Source organism: Diceros bicornis, chromosome 10, assembly GCF_020826845.1.
Source record: "Diceros bicornis minor isolate mBicDic1 chromosome 10, mDicBic1.mat.cur, whole genome shotgun sequence".
NCBI lineage: Eukaryota > Metazoa > Chordata > Mammalia > Perissodactyla > Rhinocerotidae > Diceros > Diceros bicornis.
The window spans coordinates 51,174,936-51,188,758 of record NC_080749.1 but is presented as its reverse complement, the minus strand read 5'-3'; the positions used below and the strand labels follow the sequence as shown (position 1 = coordinate 51,188,758).

At 36.0% G+C, this 13,823-nt stretch overlaps 2 protein-coding genes across 5 annotated transcripts in view; one reads left to right on the top strand and one right to left on the bottom strand.

The window, feature by feature from the left end:
* FASTKD1 (FAST kinase domains 1) overlaps window positions 1-10,545 on the top strand; it is a 32,654-nt gene extending 22,109 nt beyond the window's left edge. For all 4 annotated transcript variants that reach the window (XM_058549205.1, XM_058549204.1, XM_058549207.1 and 1 more), the window contains exons 10-15: window positions 2,354-2,482; window positions 3,306-3,437; window positions 3,805-3,918; window positions 8,543-8,681; window positions 9,348-9,462; window positions 10,294-10,545. In XM_058549205.1, coding sequence (XP_058405188.1) covers window positions 2,354-2,482; window positions 3,306-3,437; window positions 3,805-3,918; window positions 8,543-8,681; window positions 9,348-9,462; window positions 10,294-10,395 — 731 coding nt within the window. In that variant the 3' untranslated portion in view covers window positions 10,396-10,545. The remainder of the gene's footprint in view (window positions 1-2,353; window positions 2,483-3,305; window positions 3,438-3,804; window positions 3,919-8,542; window positions 8,682-9,347; window positions 9,463-10,293) is intronic.
* A 2,512-nt stretch (window positions 10,546-13,057) lies between these two features.
* Window positions 13,058-13,823, bottom strand: part of BBS5 (Bardet-Biedl syndrome 5) — a 48,892-nt gene continuing 48,126 nt past the window's right edge. The window contains exon 17 of the mRNA XM_058549202.1: window positions 13,058-13,528. Coding sequence (XP_058405185.1) covers window positions 13,417-13,528 — 112 coding nt within the window. The 3' untranslated portion in view covers window positions 13,058-13,416. The remainder of the gene's footprint in view (window positions 13,529-13,823) is intronic.

The window sequence follows — 13,823 nt, the reverse complement described above, 5'->3', positions numbered from 1 at the left end:
AGAATCTCAGGACTAAGAAAGCAAGTGCAAAGGCCCTGAGGTGAGAACATCCTTGATTTCTTCCAGGAACAGCAGATTTATTGTGGCAGGAGTGGAGTGAGGGAGACTGAGTAGGTAGGAGAAGAGGTTGGAAAGACAGCCAGAGACTAGTTTCCTCGGAGCTTTTTGCTGTGCCTAGAGAGTAAGAAATACCCAGTCTGCCATCCACCAGAATACTTAACTGAGAGCTTCCATGTCCAGCAGAAGGCGTTAGGCTATACATTAGGGTATGTTTCTCTAGACCTATAGACCTCTAATTAGGCTGGTGAGAGACCAGTATAAATACGTTAATTATGGCACTGTCATGCTCGTGGACTTTGCTACATTTTTGTGGGATCCATGGGCCAGATAGTGTCTAAGCATGTCTATTACTGTGTCTCTAATAGACAAGTAAAATGGGACTGTGATGTGTCTATGTTTGTTTATGTGTGGGTGTATGCATGTGTGGCATTCCTATATGCCCCTTTTTATTTATTTATTTATTTTCCCCCCAAAGCCCCAGTAGATAGTTGTATGTCATAGCTGCACATCCTTCTAGTTGCTGTATGTGGGACGCCGCCTCAGCATGGCCAGACAAGCGGTGCATTGGTGCGCGCCCAGGATCCGAACCCAGGCTGCTAGCAGCGGAGTGCGCGCACTTAACCGCTAAGCCACAGGGCTGGCCCTATACCCCTTTTTTGTAACAAAACTATATGTAGAAAGATAAGACTTAGAGTATGCTCTCCTGGTTGTTCAGTCATGTATCACAACCAGAAGGAAATGAAAGTACATCCTTTTTTTTTTTTTAATAAAGAGTATAAGAGAAGAAAGGTTAAGAAGTACAGCTTTGATTTTTTTTTGTGTGTGTGTGAGGAGATCAGCCCTGTGCTAACATCTGCCAATCCTCCTCTTTTTTTTGCTGAGGAAGACTGGCCCTGGGCTAACATCCGTGCCCATCTTCCTCCACTTTGTATGGGACGCCGCCACAGCATGGCCTGCCAAGCAATGAGTTGGTGTGAGCCCAGGATCCGAACCAGCGAACCCCGGGCCGCCGCAGCGGAGCACGCGCACTGAACCGCTTGCGCCACCGGGCCGGCCCCACAGCTTTGATTTTTTAAGACTTAATGAGAGAATGTTTGGAAAATTCTTGGAGACCTTTATAAATAAAATTTTAAATAACTAATGGAGTAATAATTCTCTTTATTTTGAATAAATATTAGTTTTGACAGATCAGTTTTGCTGGTAGAGATTGTCACTATTAACCTTGTTTATGATTTGATCTTGCTTTATTAAATAAACGTAGCAAAAAATCCAAAAGAAAAGATTTAACGTCTTTTTTGTCCTCTATAAGAATATTGCTGCCAATAGTGTGTTTTAGATGACCCCTTCCCTTTCACAGAAATGTCTCTTGGATGAGGCAAATCAGGTAAATAACCTTAAGCCTTATACTCTGTGACATGTGCCATGCTGCTGAATGACGGGTAAGGGAGGAGGTGCCAGGTGAGACCTGAGTTTCATCCATGTCTACACTCAGCCTGGAGATCCCTAGAGAGCAGCACAGTATAGTGGTCCAGGCTCTGCAGTTGGATTCTGCAGCTTAAATCTCACCCTCCACTTGCTAACCATGTGAGTTTGGACAAGTTATTTAACTTCTCTGTGCCTTCGTACACTCATTTGTAAAGCAGAGATAATAATTGTTCCTACTGTATATTGAAATGAGGTTTAAATGAGTTAATATTTGTAAAGTGCTTAGAATGATACCTAACAAATTTTTGAGAACTCTTATGTTATTATCATCAGTATATAGAGACTAGGATCACTTCTCCTTTTTACATACACAACTGACCTTTTGTTTTGAATTCTTTTCTCTTTTGAAGGCAAGTTAAAAAACTTTTAATGGAAGTATAATAATAATACAGGAATGTTCGCATATCCTTACTAAGGATATATTCCAAGGATATATTCATACTATAATATATATTATATATATACTATATACTATATAGAATATACTAAGGATATAGTCATACTATATTCATTCATATAGTATGAATTTATACAAATTTAATCACCCAAAGAATCAGTACCCAGATCAAGAAACAGAATGTTACTAACTTTTCTTCTCCCCTGTCCCTCTTCCTCTTCACCCCCACCTAAAGGTAACACTTCACCACTATCCTGATTTGTAACAGTGTAGATTAGTTTTGTCAAGGCTGTGTTTGTATCATTTTTAAAAAACTTAGGTTTACCTGAACTGTGACTGTGTGTGCTTATGTATATGTGAGGCGGCTGTACATTACAAATTTTTTTTTTTTAAATCTTAATTTTGTTTTAGATTCATTGGATCCTCTCATATTAGTGTTTCTCGGTTTCTCTTTGGCTACCCTTGAATATTTTCCGGAAGATCTGCTAAAGGCAATTTTCAACATCAAATTCTTAGCCAAATTAGATTCTCAACTTGAACGTATGTATCTACATTTTAATTTAATTATCACTTGTACTTTATATACAAGTTTTAGCTCTATCTATACTGAAGCATTTAAATGAAGTAATTTTTTTTTCTGTTTATAAAAATATTTCCTGCTTATTGTAGAAAATTTGGAAAACAGAACATTATAAAATAAGAAATAAAAGATTAGTCATAATCTTACCACCAAGTGAAACTACCACTTTTAATGTTTTGGAGTATTTCTTTCTTCTCTGTCTCTCTCCTGCTCTTATGTATATGTTTATATTACTAGATATATTTTAAAACAAAATTTGGATTATTTATATATTTGCTTTTATGTGTTGCCTTTTGTCATTGAACTATATTTTGAACAATTTTCCATGCCGTTAAATGTTTTTTGATGTGATTTTTTTAGTGTCTGCATAATCTGCCATTATATGGATGTAATAAAATTTATCTCTTAGGTCATTTCCAATTCTTCATTATTATAAATAATGATTGTTACACATGACTCATTGACCTCATCTTTGTTTCCTTAGGATAGGTTCCTAAATGTAGAATATTAAGTCAATGAAAATTCTGTGGTAGTATTTTTAAAAATGTAGTTTTAACGTTAATAATCATAACATTCATTCATAATTAACATAGGCATTGGTCCTAATCATGCCACTGAATGTAATAATTTAAAATATAAAGCATGCATTTGGAAATACAATGATTTTATAATATGAGAATAAAAGTATCAACCAGTAGGGGGGATAAATGAATGTGAAAAAATGGGTCATCTTTGCTAGGTTCAAGCTATCAAAATCCATCATTTTTTTTTTTTTAATTTCAGTTTTATGTTCATCTCTAAACATGAGGGTCCAGTTTCGTCTTATGGAATTAAATAGAGCAGTCTTCTTGGAATGCCCTGAGTATCAGATTCCATGGTTTCATGACCGCTTCTGTCAACAACAGTATAATAAAGGTTTGAGTTTTCTTTGGGTCAGATAGTGAAGTTTAATTCTAAAGTAAATTATTAGGTAGTACATTGTTATTATTGTTAAACCTAACCATGATGCCAGAGTTCCCAAGAGTGCCATGACCTGTTTAATGGAACTATTTTTTAGGTGACATTTGTGTTATAAGAATTTCTTAATATTTAGGACACTAAACCTCTTTTGGTAGAGAGCAAAGAACTTGTACTGAATTTAATGACATTGCGTATGGTATTACGTCGAAGCTCTTGTTGGAAATATTAATCTTTATTTTTCAGTTTGTAGACTTGGGATGATTTTCACTCAAAAACTGATTAACTTATTTTAAGTGAACTAATTATTTTTATTTTCATAAAGATATTGGCAGCATGAATGGAGCACAACAGCAGATTTATAAAATGTTAGGAGAGGTCCTAGGAGGAATGAATTTTGTAAAAGCCTCGGTTCTTACACCTTATTACCACACAATAGGTAAGTCTTTGGTAGGTTCTTAGCTACTTTCAGAAGACCAAACTAATTTAAATAGAATCATCTCATCAATTGGAATTTTAAAAAGTTTTTTTGAATTTTTTCAAGTTATCTTGAAAATTTTCAAACAGACAAAAGTAGAAAGAACAGTACAGTGAATCCTCAAGTTCCCATGGCCAGCTTTGATAACCATTGGCATTTTGCTGTTCTTCAAAAAAATTTTTTTTAAGTTCAGTCTTTCACCAATTCTAAGTAAAACCCAGATTCGTATTCACTGAACATTTCTGGGTCTTCAGAAGATTCTGTCCTCTCCACTCGGTGCACTAAAGTCAGGGAAATGACTTCTTATCTCAATTACATTTGTTTTAAGTTCATCTCAAAAACGGAGTTGGATTATCAACCTGGATGAAGATGTCCATAGGTATGTGCTCAACCAAATCTGGTTAAGCTTGTTTCTCAGTGGTCTGGTTGTAGAAGTCATTCAGATTTAGTTGTCGATATATAAAGCTAGCTGATATGTTGGATGGCCATATAAGATTAAAAAAACTTGCACATGTCAAGTGGTGGGTTTAAATGAAAAGATGAAATTTTAAGAGGATTAACATAAACTTCCTAAATTTAGATTTAGAAAACCTCTGCATACATACAGGATGTTTTAAAGGATTATAAGCTTGATATAAATGAATAATGTAAGTGGTTGCCAAAAATCAAGTACTGTTAAAGACTATATTATTAATAACAAGACAGTTGGTAGTCCCACTGTATTCTGTCCTTCAGACACATCTTAGTTCTTTTGTGAGTGTTGCATTTTATGAGAGACAAATAGAGCCTAGAAACAAAGGATCTAGAAATCATGTCTTAGAACTAGAGAGGACTGGGACTGCATAGATTTCAATCCTTAAACAAATTCCTAAACCTCTGAACCTTATTAGTTTCTTTATCTGTAAAATGAGGATAATAATGTCTGCTTAATACGATTAACGACATATTGCCTGAAAAGCATTTAGCACCGCTGTTGGAACATAGTGAGTGCTCGATAAATTTTATTAAAAAAAAGGAATGTTAAGTCTGAAAACTAGAAGTCTTATGGGGAGCGTAACTGTTTAAAAATGTCTGAAGGATTATTATTTGAAAGAAGACTTGGATATCTCTATCTCAAGTAGAAAAAATGGTAAAAATTAAAGTAAGCAGATTTTTAACTCAGTATAAGGAGAATTTTATGAAAGACTTATTGAAAAATGATATAATGGGCTGCCTTGTGAAGAAGAAATGTTCAGGCAGAGGCTGGATGATCAGATGATGGTGTGGATGTGTGATTTCTGCACTCGGCAGGAGGCTGAACGAGATAATCATTAATACCCTCCTCTCGCACTACACACACATACTGTCAGTGGTTTGGTTTTATATTAGTCAGGATTAGGTTTGGTTTTCAGTGACAAAAATACACAAATAACGGGAACTTAAAGTTTATTTCCTTCTTCTGTACACAGAAGGTGTCCGGGGCAGGGATGCCAGCTCCACAAACATTAAAGATACAGGATCTTTCTATTTTATTATAATCTTACCATCCTGAGCATGTAGCTTCCACTTCATGGTCCAAGATGGCTGCTCCTGCTTTCGCCAGCACATCCACAATCCAAGCAGAAGGAGGAGGGGAGGAAAAGGAAGGGTGTCCCTTTAAGCACAGTTCCCTAAAGTTGCACATACCATTTTTAATTATACCTCATGGCCACACTTGGCTGCAAGTGAGTTTAGAAAATGTGGTTTTCATTCTGGGTGGCCATGTACCCAACTAAGATTTAGGGACTCTATTGTTAAAAATGAAGGGAAGTATTAGGTATTGGGGGACAACTTGCAGTCTCTCAGAGGGTTGTTTTAAAAGGTAGATACACTCCTGTTTATCTCTCTGTACTGTTTAAAAGATAGATATAATCCTGTAAAAGTAATGCTCACAGAAGGAAATGCACTAAAATATGAATATGAAAATGATCTAGAATCCCATCTCATATAATTTAAAATTACTGAGCACCAACTTTGTGACGGGCACTATGGCCGGTTTATTCCTGTTATTGAATTTTATTCTTTTTGTTTGTTTGTCTTATTAACTAGTCTAGTTTCTTTCAAACTAGAAATAGTATATATCCATTGTAAAACAGTTGGAAAATACAAAAAAGTAAAAAGAAGAAAAAGTTATGTGTAACACATGTAATTAGTATTGAATCTAGGATTTTTATATCCCAAGCCCATTGTATTTCCAATTCATGTTTGTACCTCCCATTGTCAAAAGGCTTATTTTTATGTGAAAATGTATATAAATCATTAAAAATAAGATTTAGTTGGTAATATTTGTATATAAGGATATGCAATAATTAAGACAATAGTACAATTAAGAACTATGGATTAGAAGCATTGCTTAAGGTATTAAACATATACTCACTGAAAAAAAAATCACATGATAGATGCCTATAGAAGACTCAGAAATGACAGATAATAAAAAAGAAGAATCACCCATGATACAATGCTGGTTACTTTTGGAGTCTATTTTTCTATTCTGACATTTTTAAAACCAAAAAAGGTTTATCTTACAGTGTTTGTAACTTTGTTTATATATTGTGAATATTTTTCTATGCCAACAAATACAATTATACATTATTTTTAGTGACTGCATAATATTTCATTGAATGAGTATGCTATGGTTTATATTTAATCAGTCCTTAAGGGTTTTTGCTGATATGTGCTTCTGTCAAACAATGCTGCAGTTTCATGTAACAACAATAATAATTGATACACTTACATATTGCTATTATGTATTAGACACTGTTTTACGTGTTTTATATATAATATATTTATTTATTTTGCACCTATAGGGTATGTAAATTATTTTGTTTTACAGATAAGGAAACTGAGGCCCAGAGACATTATTGTTTGCCCCAGGTTATGTAGCTGGCAAATGGTAGAGCCAGGATTTGACCTAGGCATTCTAGCTCCAGAATTTATTCTCTTAATGAGAGAACTATATTTCATGTTTGATAATTAACTTGAAGATGCTTCAGTGCCCCAGTTTCCCTTATATGTAAAAAGGAGATAATTAGACCTACTCTTTCTTCTTTTTCATTGTTTCTCTTTTCATTTCTTCTCTCTTTTTTTCTTGGTTTAAATACTTTTATGATTTTTGTATGTGTGTGTGAGGAAGATTGGCCCTGAGCTAACATCTGTGGCCATTCTTCCTCTTTGTGCTGAGGAAGATTGGCCCTGAGCTAACATCCATGCCCATACTCCTCTATTTTGTGTATGTGGGACACTGCCACAGCATGGCTTGGTGAGCAGTGCATAGGTCCCTGCGCGGGATCCAAACCTGTGAACCCTGGGCCGCCAAAGCAAAGCACGCGAACCTAACCACTACGCCACCGGGCTGGCCCCTTATGACTGTTTTATTATGGAAACATTTCAAACATATATAAAAATAGAATAGTATAATGAACCCTCTCCAGTATCAATAATTATCAACACTCACTCACCAGAGTCCCACCTGATCCTTTTCAAGCAAATCACAGATAATATATCAGAATGTACATCTAAAAGGATACATAACCACATTACCATCATTATCACCCCACCACCATTCGTAATAATTTCTTAACATCATATAGCTTGTCAATGTTCAAATGTCTCAATTGTCTTATATATTTTATTTTACTCTTTGTTAAAATTGGGATCCAAATATTAAATTTGGTTGATTTGTCTGTGTTACCTTTCTCTCTTTTTTCTCCTTACAATTTATTTATTGAAAAAAATTTTTTTTTACATTCTGGACTTTTCCAGTTGCAACCCTGTGGTGTCATTTAACATGCTCCTGCATCCCTTGTTTATTCTGTAAACCAGTAGTTAGATCTAGAGGCTTGATTAGATTCAGGTTAGTGTTTTTGGGGGCCAGACTATTTCATAGGTGGTGGGTACTTCTTATTGCATCATATCAGAAGACACACAATGCTGGTTTTCTTCTTTTTATTATATTAAGATTCATCTGTGGGTTTGTATATTGTCAGCTCATGCATTAGAGAGTTCTCCCATCAGCTTTTCACCTACTGATTTTAGCAGCCATTAAAATTATTGCCTAAATCCATCATTCATTAGGAGAGGCAAAGTAGTGATATTCTATATCTATCATTCCTTCTGCATTTATTAGCTGGAATTTGTCTAAAAAGAACTTTCCCATATCAACTATTTAGTTACCCTTATGTACAGTTCATACAGGAAAGACAGAATATATGCTTCAGTCTTTTTCTTTACTCGTTTTCAGTGAGTTGGGTTAGGTTCCTCCAAATGTGACCAAGAGATTTAAGGAAATTAAAATAAAACTCTTTAATGTGATTTGGCCTAGCCCGGTGCTAAATGTGGCTCTGTGCTAAATACTATAGTTTAGTAATACTTGCTGGTTGATTTCTATTGATTGATTTTCAGAGTGGTGCCATTGGACCAGATCATATAAAATTAGTTGGATAATTAGGGAGGTACATTATTCTTTCATGTGTGTGTATGTATATGTCTATGTATATATGTATATGTATTTAAAATATATGTTAAACTTTTGCCTGTAAGAATTTACCTAATTCTTACTTCCTTATAGATTTTGAGTGTATCTTGGATAAAAGAAAAAAACCTCTTCCTTATGGAAGCCATAATATAACTTTGGGAAAACTGCCAGAAATGCACTGGGGATCAAATACCCAAATAGTTGGATCAAGGCTGCCATCAGGAGCTGAAAGGTAACTTATTTCTTAGTTTGAGATTTTGTTATCTAAACGTTAAATTTGGCATAATGTAATGCACAGTTATCAAGGATTGATTGTAGTAGAATCTGCTCCTCATGTATCTCATGCATTCTGTCTAGGTACCTTTGCTTTACTTGTGCTTTCTGCCTTAATGTCTGTCCTTCACTGTCCAATGCCTAGGAATCTCTAACTAAAGTGCTAACCTTTGAGTTGTCCTCAGTGGAAGTAAACAGTATCTTCTTCTTTGGTGCTCCCATCCCTCTCTACTTTTCTGATAGCACTTAGCCGTTTCCTACACTGCATTATAGTTACTTACTATGTGTACGTCATATGTTCTGTTAGACTATAAGCTATGTCACTTTATCTTTGTATCTCTCACAGTGCCTTACATATGGCAGGTGCATAATAAATATATATATATAGAACAAAGAAACAAATGGATGAAAGCATGAATATATTTACTACAGTTTGGTGTGAATTCTAATGAGTAGGCTTATTTGTTATCAATTACTAGTTTAAGTAGAAAAATGACTTGTATACTCATTTATTCATTTGGCTTTTTTAAGTTTATAAAGATGCAACTTTGTTCCTGAAAGGCTTGTAATTATTTAGTTTTTCATTTTCATTTCAGAAGTAAATATTTATTTTTATCTTATGTAGGATTGCTTTGGAATTTTTGGATTCGAGAGCTTTTTGTAGAAACATCCCTCACTTAAAAGGAAAATCTGCTATGAAAAAACGACATTTGGAAATTTTGGGCTATCATGTAATTCAGGTATGAAATACTCATGTAATTCAGCCTCTAAAAAACTCAAGTGACACTGGCTGTACATGTGTTTCCTTTTAATGTGAAAGTTCTAGAATTACTTTTTTTTTAACATTAAAAAAAAGTTGGGGGGGCCGGCCTGGTGGTGCAGTGGTTAGGTGCGCGCGTTCCACTTTGGCGGCCTGGGGTTCACAGGTTCGGATCCCGGGTGCGCACCAACGCACCGCTTGTCAAGCCATGCTGTGGCGGCGTCCCACATAAAGTAGGGGAAGATGGGCACAGATGTTAGCCCAGGGCCAGTCTTCCTCAGCAAAAAGAGGAGGATTGGCGATGGATGTTAGCTCAGGGCTGGTCTTCCTCACAAACAAAACAAAACAAAACAAAAAAAGTTGTATTAAAATATCTCTGAAACAGGACATCCTCCTTTTTTTGAAGAATGGTAAATAAAAAGCATCATTTTTTTATTGTCTCTAGAAGATCTATTTGATTTTTCTGTTTATCTTATGAGAGAGAGGCACTATGGAGATGGATAGAGTTATAAGAGAAAAAGGCTAGTGTATGAATGTAAGATAGGCACAAAGGAAAAAATGTCCATTCTTGGTACTTTGTGAACAGGAGGATGAAAGAAGCTGAGGAGCTGAGAGGCAAAAAAAAAAGGTCTTCTAGGCCTTGTCATGAAGAAGGACCCACTTGGCTTCCAAAAAGCGTTCAAAGGCTATGCTTATGTAAACTAATTTCATAGGGTTCTTACAGCTCTGCTCAGTATGCTTAGAAGTCTTCCCTGATGCTTTTTGTTGTTGCTTTAAAACTTTCATTCAGACTACATTACTTAATTTACAGATCCCTCATTTTGAATGGAACTCTATGGCAATGTCAACAAAGGATGCTCGGATGGACTACCTGAGAGAACGTATATTTGGAGAAGGCAAATCATGCTTGTAGTTTTTATTTAAAATTAGTTATCATGATGTGTCATATTTGAACTTACTTTAATTAAGTGGCCTGCCTCAATTGAAAAATAATATTGTAGAATTGACTGATTTTAAGGTCAATTGAATACCTATTAAAATAAACAGACATTTTACAATTGAATACTTTCTCTACTAGCTACTTGGGAAATTGTTTAAAATTCTTAAAAGACATGTAGCTTTTAAGAAACCTAAATAGCTTACAGTTCTTTGAGTGCATATTATGTGCCAGAAACTGTTTTAGATGCTGGGCTAGAGAAGTGAATATAGCCTATCTTCCATGAGTGGAGTCAAACAAAATAAATGAATAAAATGTGTTATACCTTAGATGATATTAAGGCTATGGAGAAAAATTTGCGGAGGGGTGGAATAGGAATATTGTGGATGGGTCTAATTTTACATAGGGTGATCTGGGAATGGCTGACTGAGATGATATTTGAGTAAAGACTTAAGAAGCTATCTGGGGGTAGAGTAGTCCAGGCAGAAGGACCAGTAGGTGCAAAGGTCCTGAGGTGGGAATAGTCCTGGCATGTTGAAAATAACTAGGAATCCAGTGCGGCAGGAGCAGAACAAGTGGGAGGTGGGGGTGGAGGTATAATAAAAGGTAAGACAGATAACAGAGTCAAATGTATATGACCTCATGGCCACCCTGAGTGAGATGAGAGGCCATTGGAGAGTTTCTAGCAAAGGAATAAGAACTCATATTTTAACAGGGTCACTTTTGCTGCTCTGTTGAGATGAGAAAAGACTGCAGTGAGGCAAGCGCTTAAGCAGGGAAACCCATTAGAAGGTCATTGCAATAATCCAGACAAGAAGCGGATGGTGGTTTGGAGAGAGTAGTGGCAGTGGAGGTAATGAGAAGCAGTCAGAATTTTCTTATGTATTTTGAAGACACAGGCAACAGAATTTTCTCACTGATTAGATATGAAGTATGAGAGAAAGAGAGGAGTCAAAGATAATTCTAAGTTTTGTCCTGAGCAATTAAAAGGATATCATTGCCATTGACTGAGATGGAGAAGTCCATGGGAAGAGGAAGGTGGGGGCAGGGGAGAGGATCACAAGTTTGGTTTTAGACATGTTGAGTTTGTGATGGCTGTTAAACCTCTAAGTGGAGATATCCAACAGGCAATTCAATAAATGAGTTTGGATGTCAGGGAAAAGGTCCAGGCCTTAGATATAAATTTGGAAGTTATCAGCAGTATTTAATGTGGTGAGAGTAGATGAAATCACTAAAATGTGATTAGAGGAGAGTGTGAGTGGAAGAGAGGTCTGGGGACTGAGATCCAGGCACCCCAACATGAGGTCAAGAAGAGAAAGAACCAAAAAGGAGACTGGGCAGGGGTGGCCAAGGAGGTAGGAGGAATAGTCATAGGTAGTAATACTTCCTAGGACCCAAGTAGAGAAAGCATTCAAGGAGGAGGAGGTAAGCAGTTATATCAGATACTGCTGATGGGTCAGGTAAGATGAGGACTGGGAAATAAATATCCATTAAATTTAGTAACGTGAAAATCATTTGTAACCTTGAAAAGAGTAGTTTTGGTGCCGTGGTGGGTGTAAAAACCTGGCTGGTTCAAGAGAAAGTGGAAGGAGATAGGAATTTTCTTATAAATGGAAGCGAAGAAATGGCGTGGTAGCTAAGGGGGAAGTGGACCAATCTTGACCTGGTCTGATCCTACACGTGCTGAGGGAATGATGATTTTCTCTCTGTCTTACAACACATTTATTCAATAAAATAGTTACTAAGGGCCTACTGTGTGATATAAACATGTTTGTGAAAACACGTGTGACTCATAAGTGATGATGGGTTGATGACTTGCAGAGAGCTGAATGTGATGGTTATGGACAGACTGAGGTGTCAACTTACTGTGTACACTAAGAACAAACAGCTTGAATGTAGGGTTTCAGATCCCAGAAAATGAAATTTGCAAATAGGTACCCCTTTGTACCTAGGTACCAGTGAGGGGCTGACCTGGTGGCGCAGTGGTTAAGTTTGGCGTGCTCCACTTTGGTGGCCTGGGGTTGTGGGTTCAGATCCTGGGCACAACCTACACCGTTCATCAAGCCATGCTGTGGCAGTGACCCACATACAAAATAGAGGAAGATAGGCACAGATGTTAGCTCCGGGCTAATCTTCCTCAAGCAAAAAGATGAAGATTGGCAACAGGTGTTAGCTCAGGGCTAATCTTCCTCACCAAAAAAAAAACAAAAAAACAATGAATACACACCCTCACCATGCTACCTACTGGCCCCAACTTCCCCCCCAGTAGTTTAAAGAATCAATCCATTTCCTAAGGATGTTCCCCCACCCTCCTACCACAGATACTGTAGATAATGGTTTGAAGACTGTGATTTACTGGTTTTAAATTAAAAAAATTTTTAATTTGATTTAAATCACAAACAATATACCAGTGTTGCAAAAAGAATGGAGAAAAATCACTTGAATTTGACTACTTAGAGACTTTTCCCCTTCAAATGAGACCCATTTATTATACTTCTCAAATAGTATTTCCAAAATTTTCTCATGGCATGTAATCTTTAACATAATGCACAGGATTCGTGTTATATCTTGAAGCACAAAGGAAGGTTTTTGATATTTTAAACATTTAAAACAATGTAGATTTACATATTTCATTCTCCAATTTCATTTGTAATAGAAAACAAGTGTAAAGTACCCTAACAATGCAAATGAAAGGATTAGTAAACAACTCAAATTTAGGAACCTCCTTTACAATCAATTGAGACAGAGTAACAAAAGAAATAATCTGTTCAACTTAATATTTAATTTCTTATTAGAAAATGGTTTTAAGCTCTGATCATTACACTGAAGATTCAGTGATTTTGAGGTTTTGATACCCACTGCTAATCTCTCAGACAAGAACTTAGTGAATAACTTCTACATGAATCTCTGTATTCACTTTTAAAAAACAGGATAAATTAAAGCCCTATTATCCAAACAAATCGCCTTCTAATCTATTACATTTTTCCACCTTCTTGTTTATAGTTTAGACAGTTTGAAGAGATTTAAACGTGTTGCTAGGCAACTAGCTCCTGAAGCATAACGTATTTCCTTCAACATCCCAGCCCATTCTTTTTTATCATCTTCATACCTGATGGAGAAAAAAAAGTAATCAATAAGCAGTTTTTCAATAGATTTCCCTGTGTTAAATATACATATGTGGATCTTTGAGAAAACTCTACTGGTTCTTACCCGGAGGAGGATGAACCTGACTAGTAGAATAACACTTGAATTCCTCCCAAAATATACATTCTTTGAATGAGCGTATGCCCAAACTACTGCCATGGTGTTTAATCTAGATGCTTAGGCAGTTAAGCCTTCTCTAGGAATCAAAGGCTGTCCAGAGATGAGGAGTAATAGACAGTTAAGCAATTTATCATTCACCT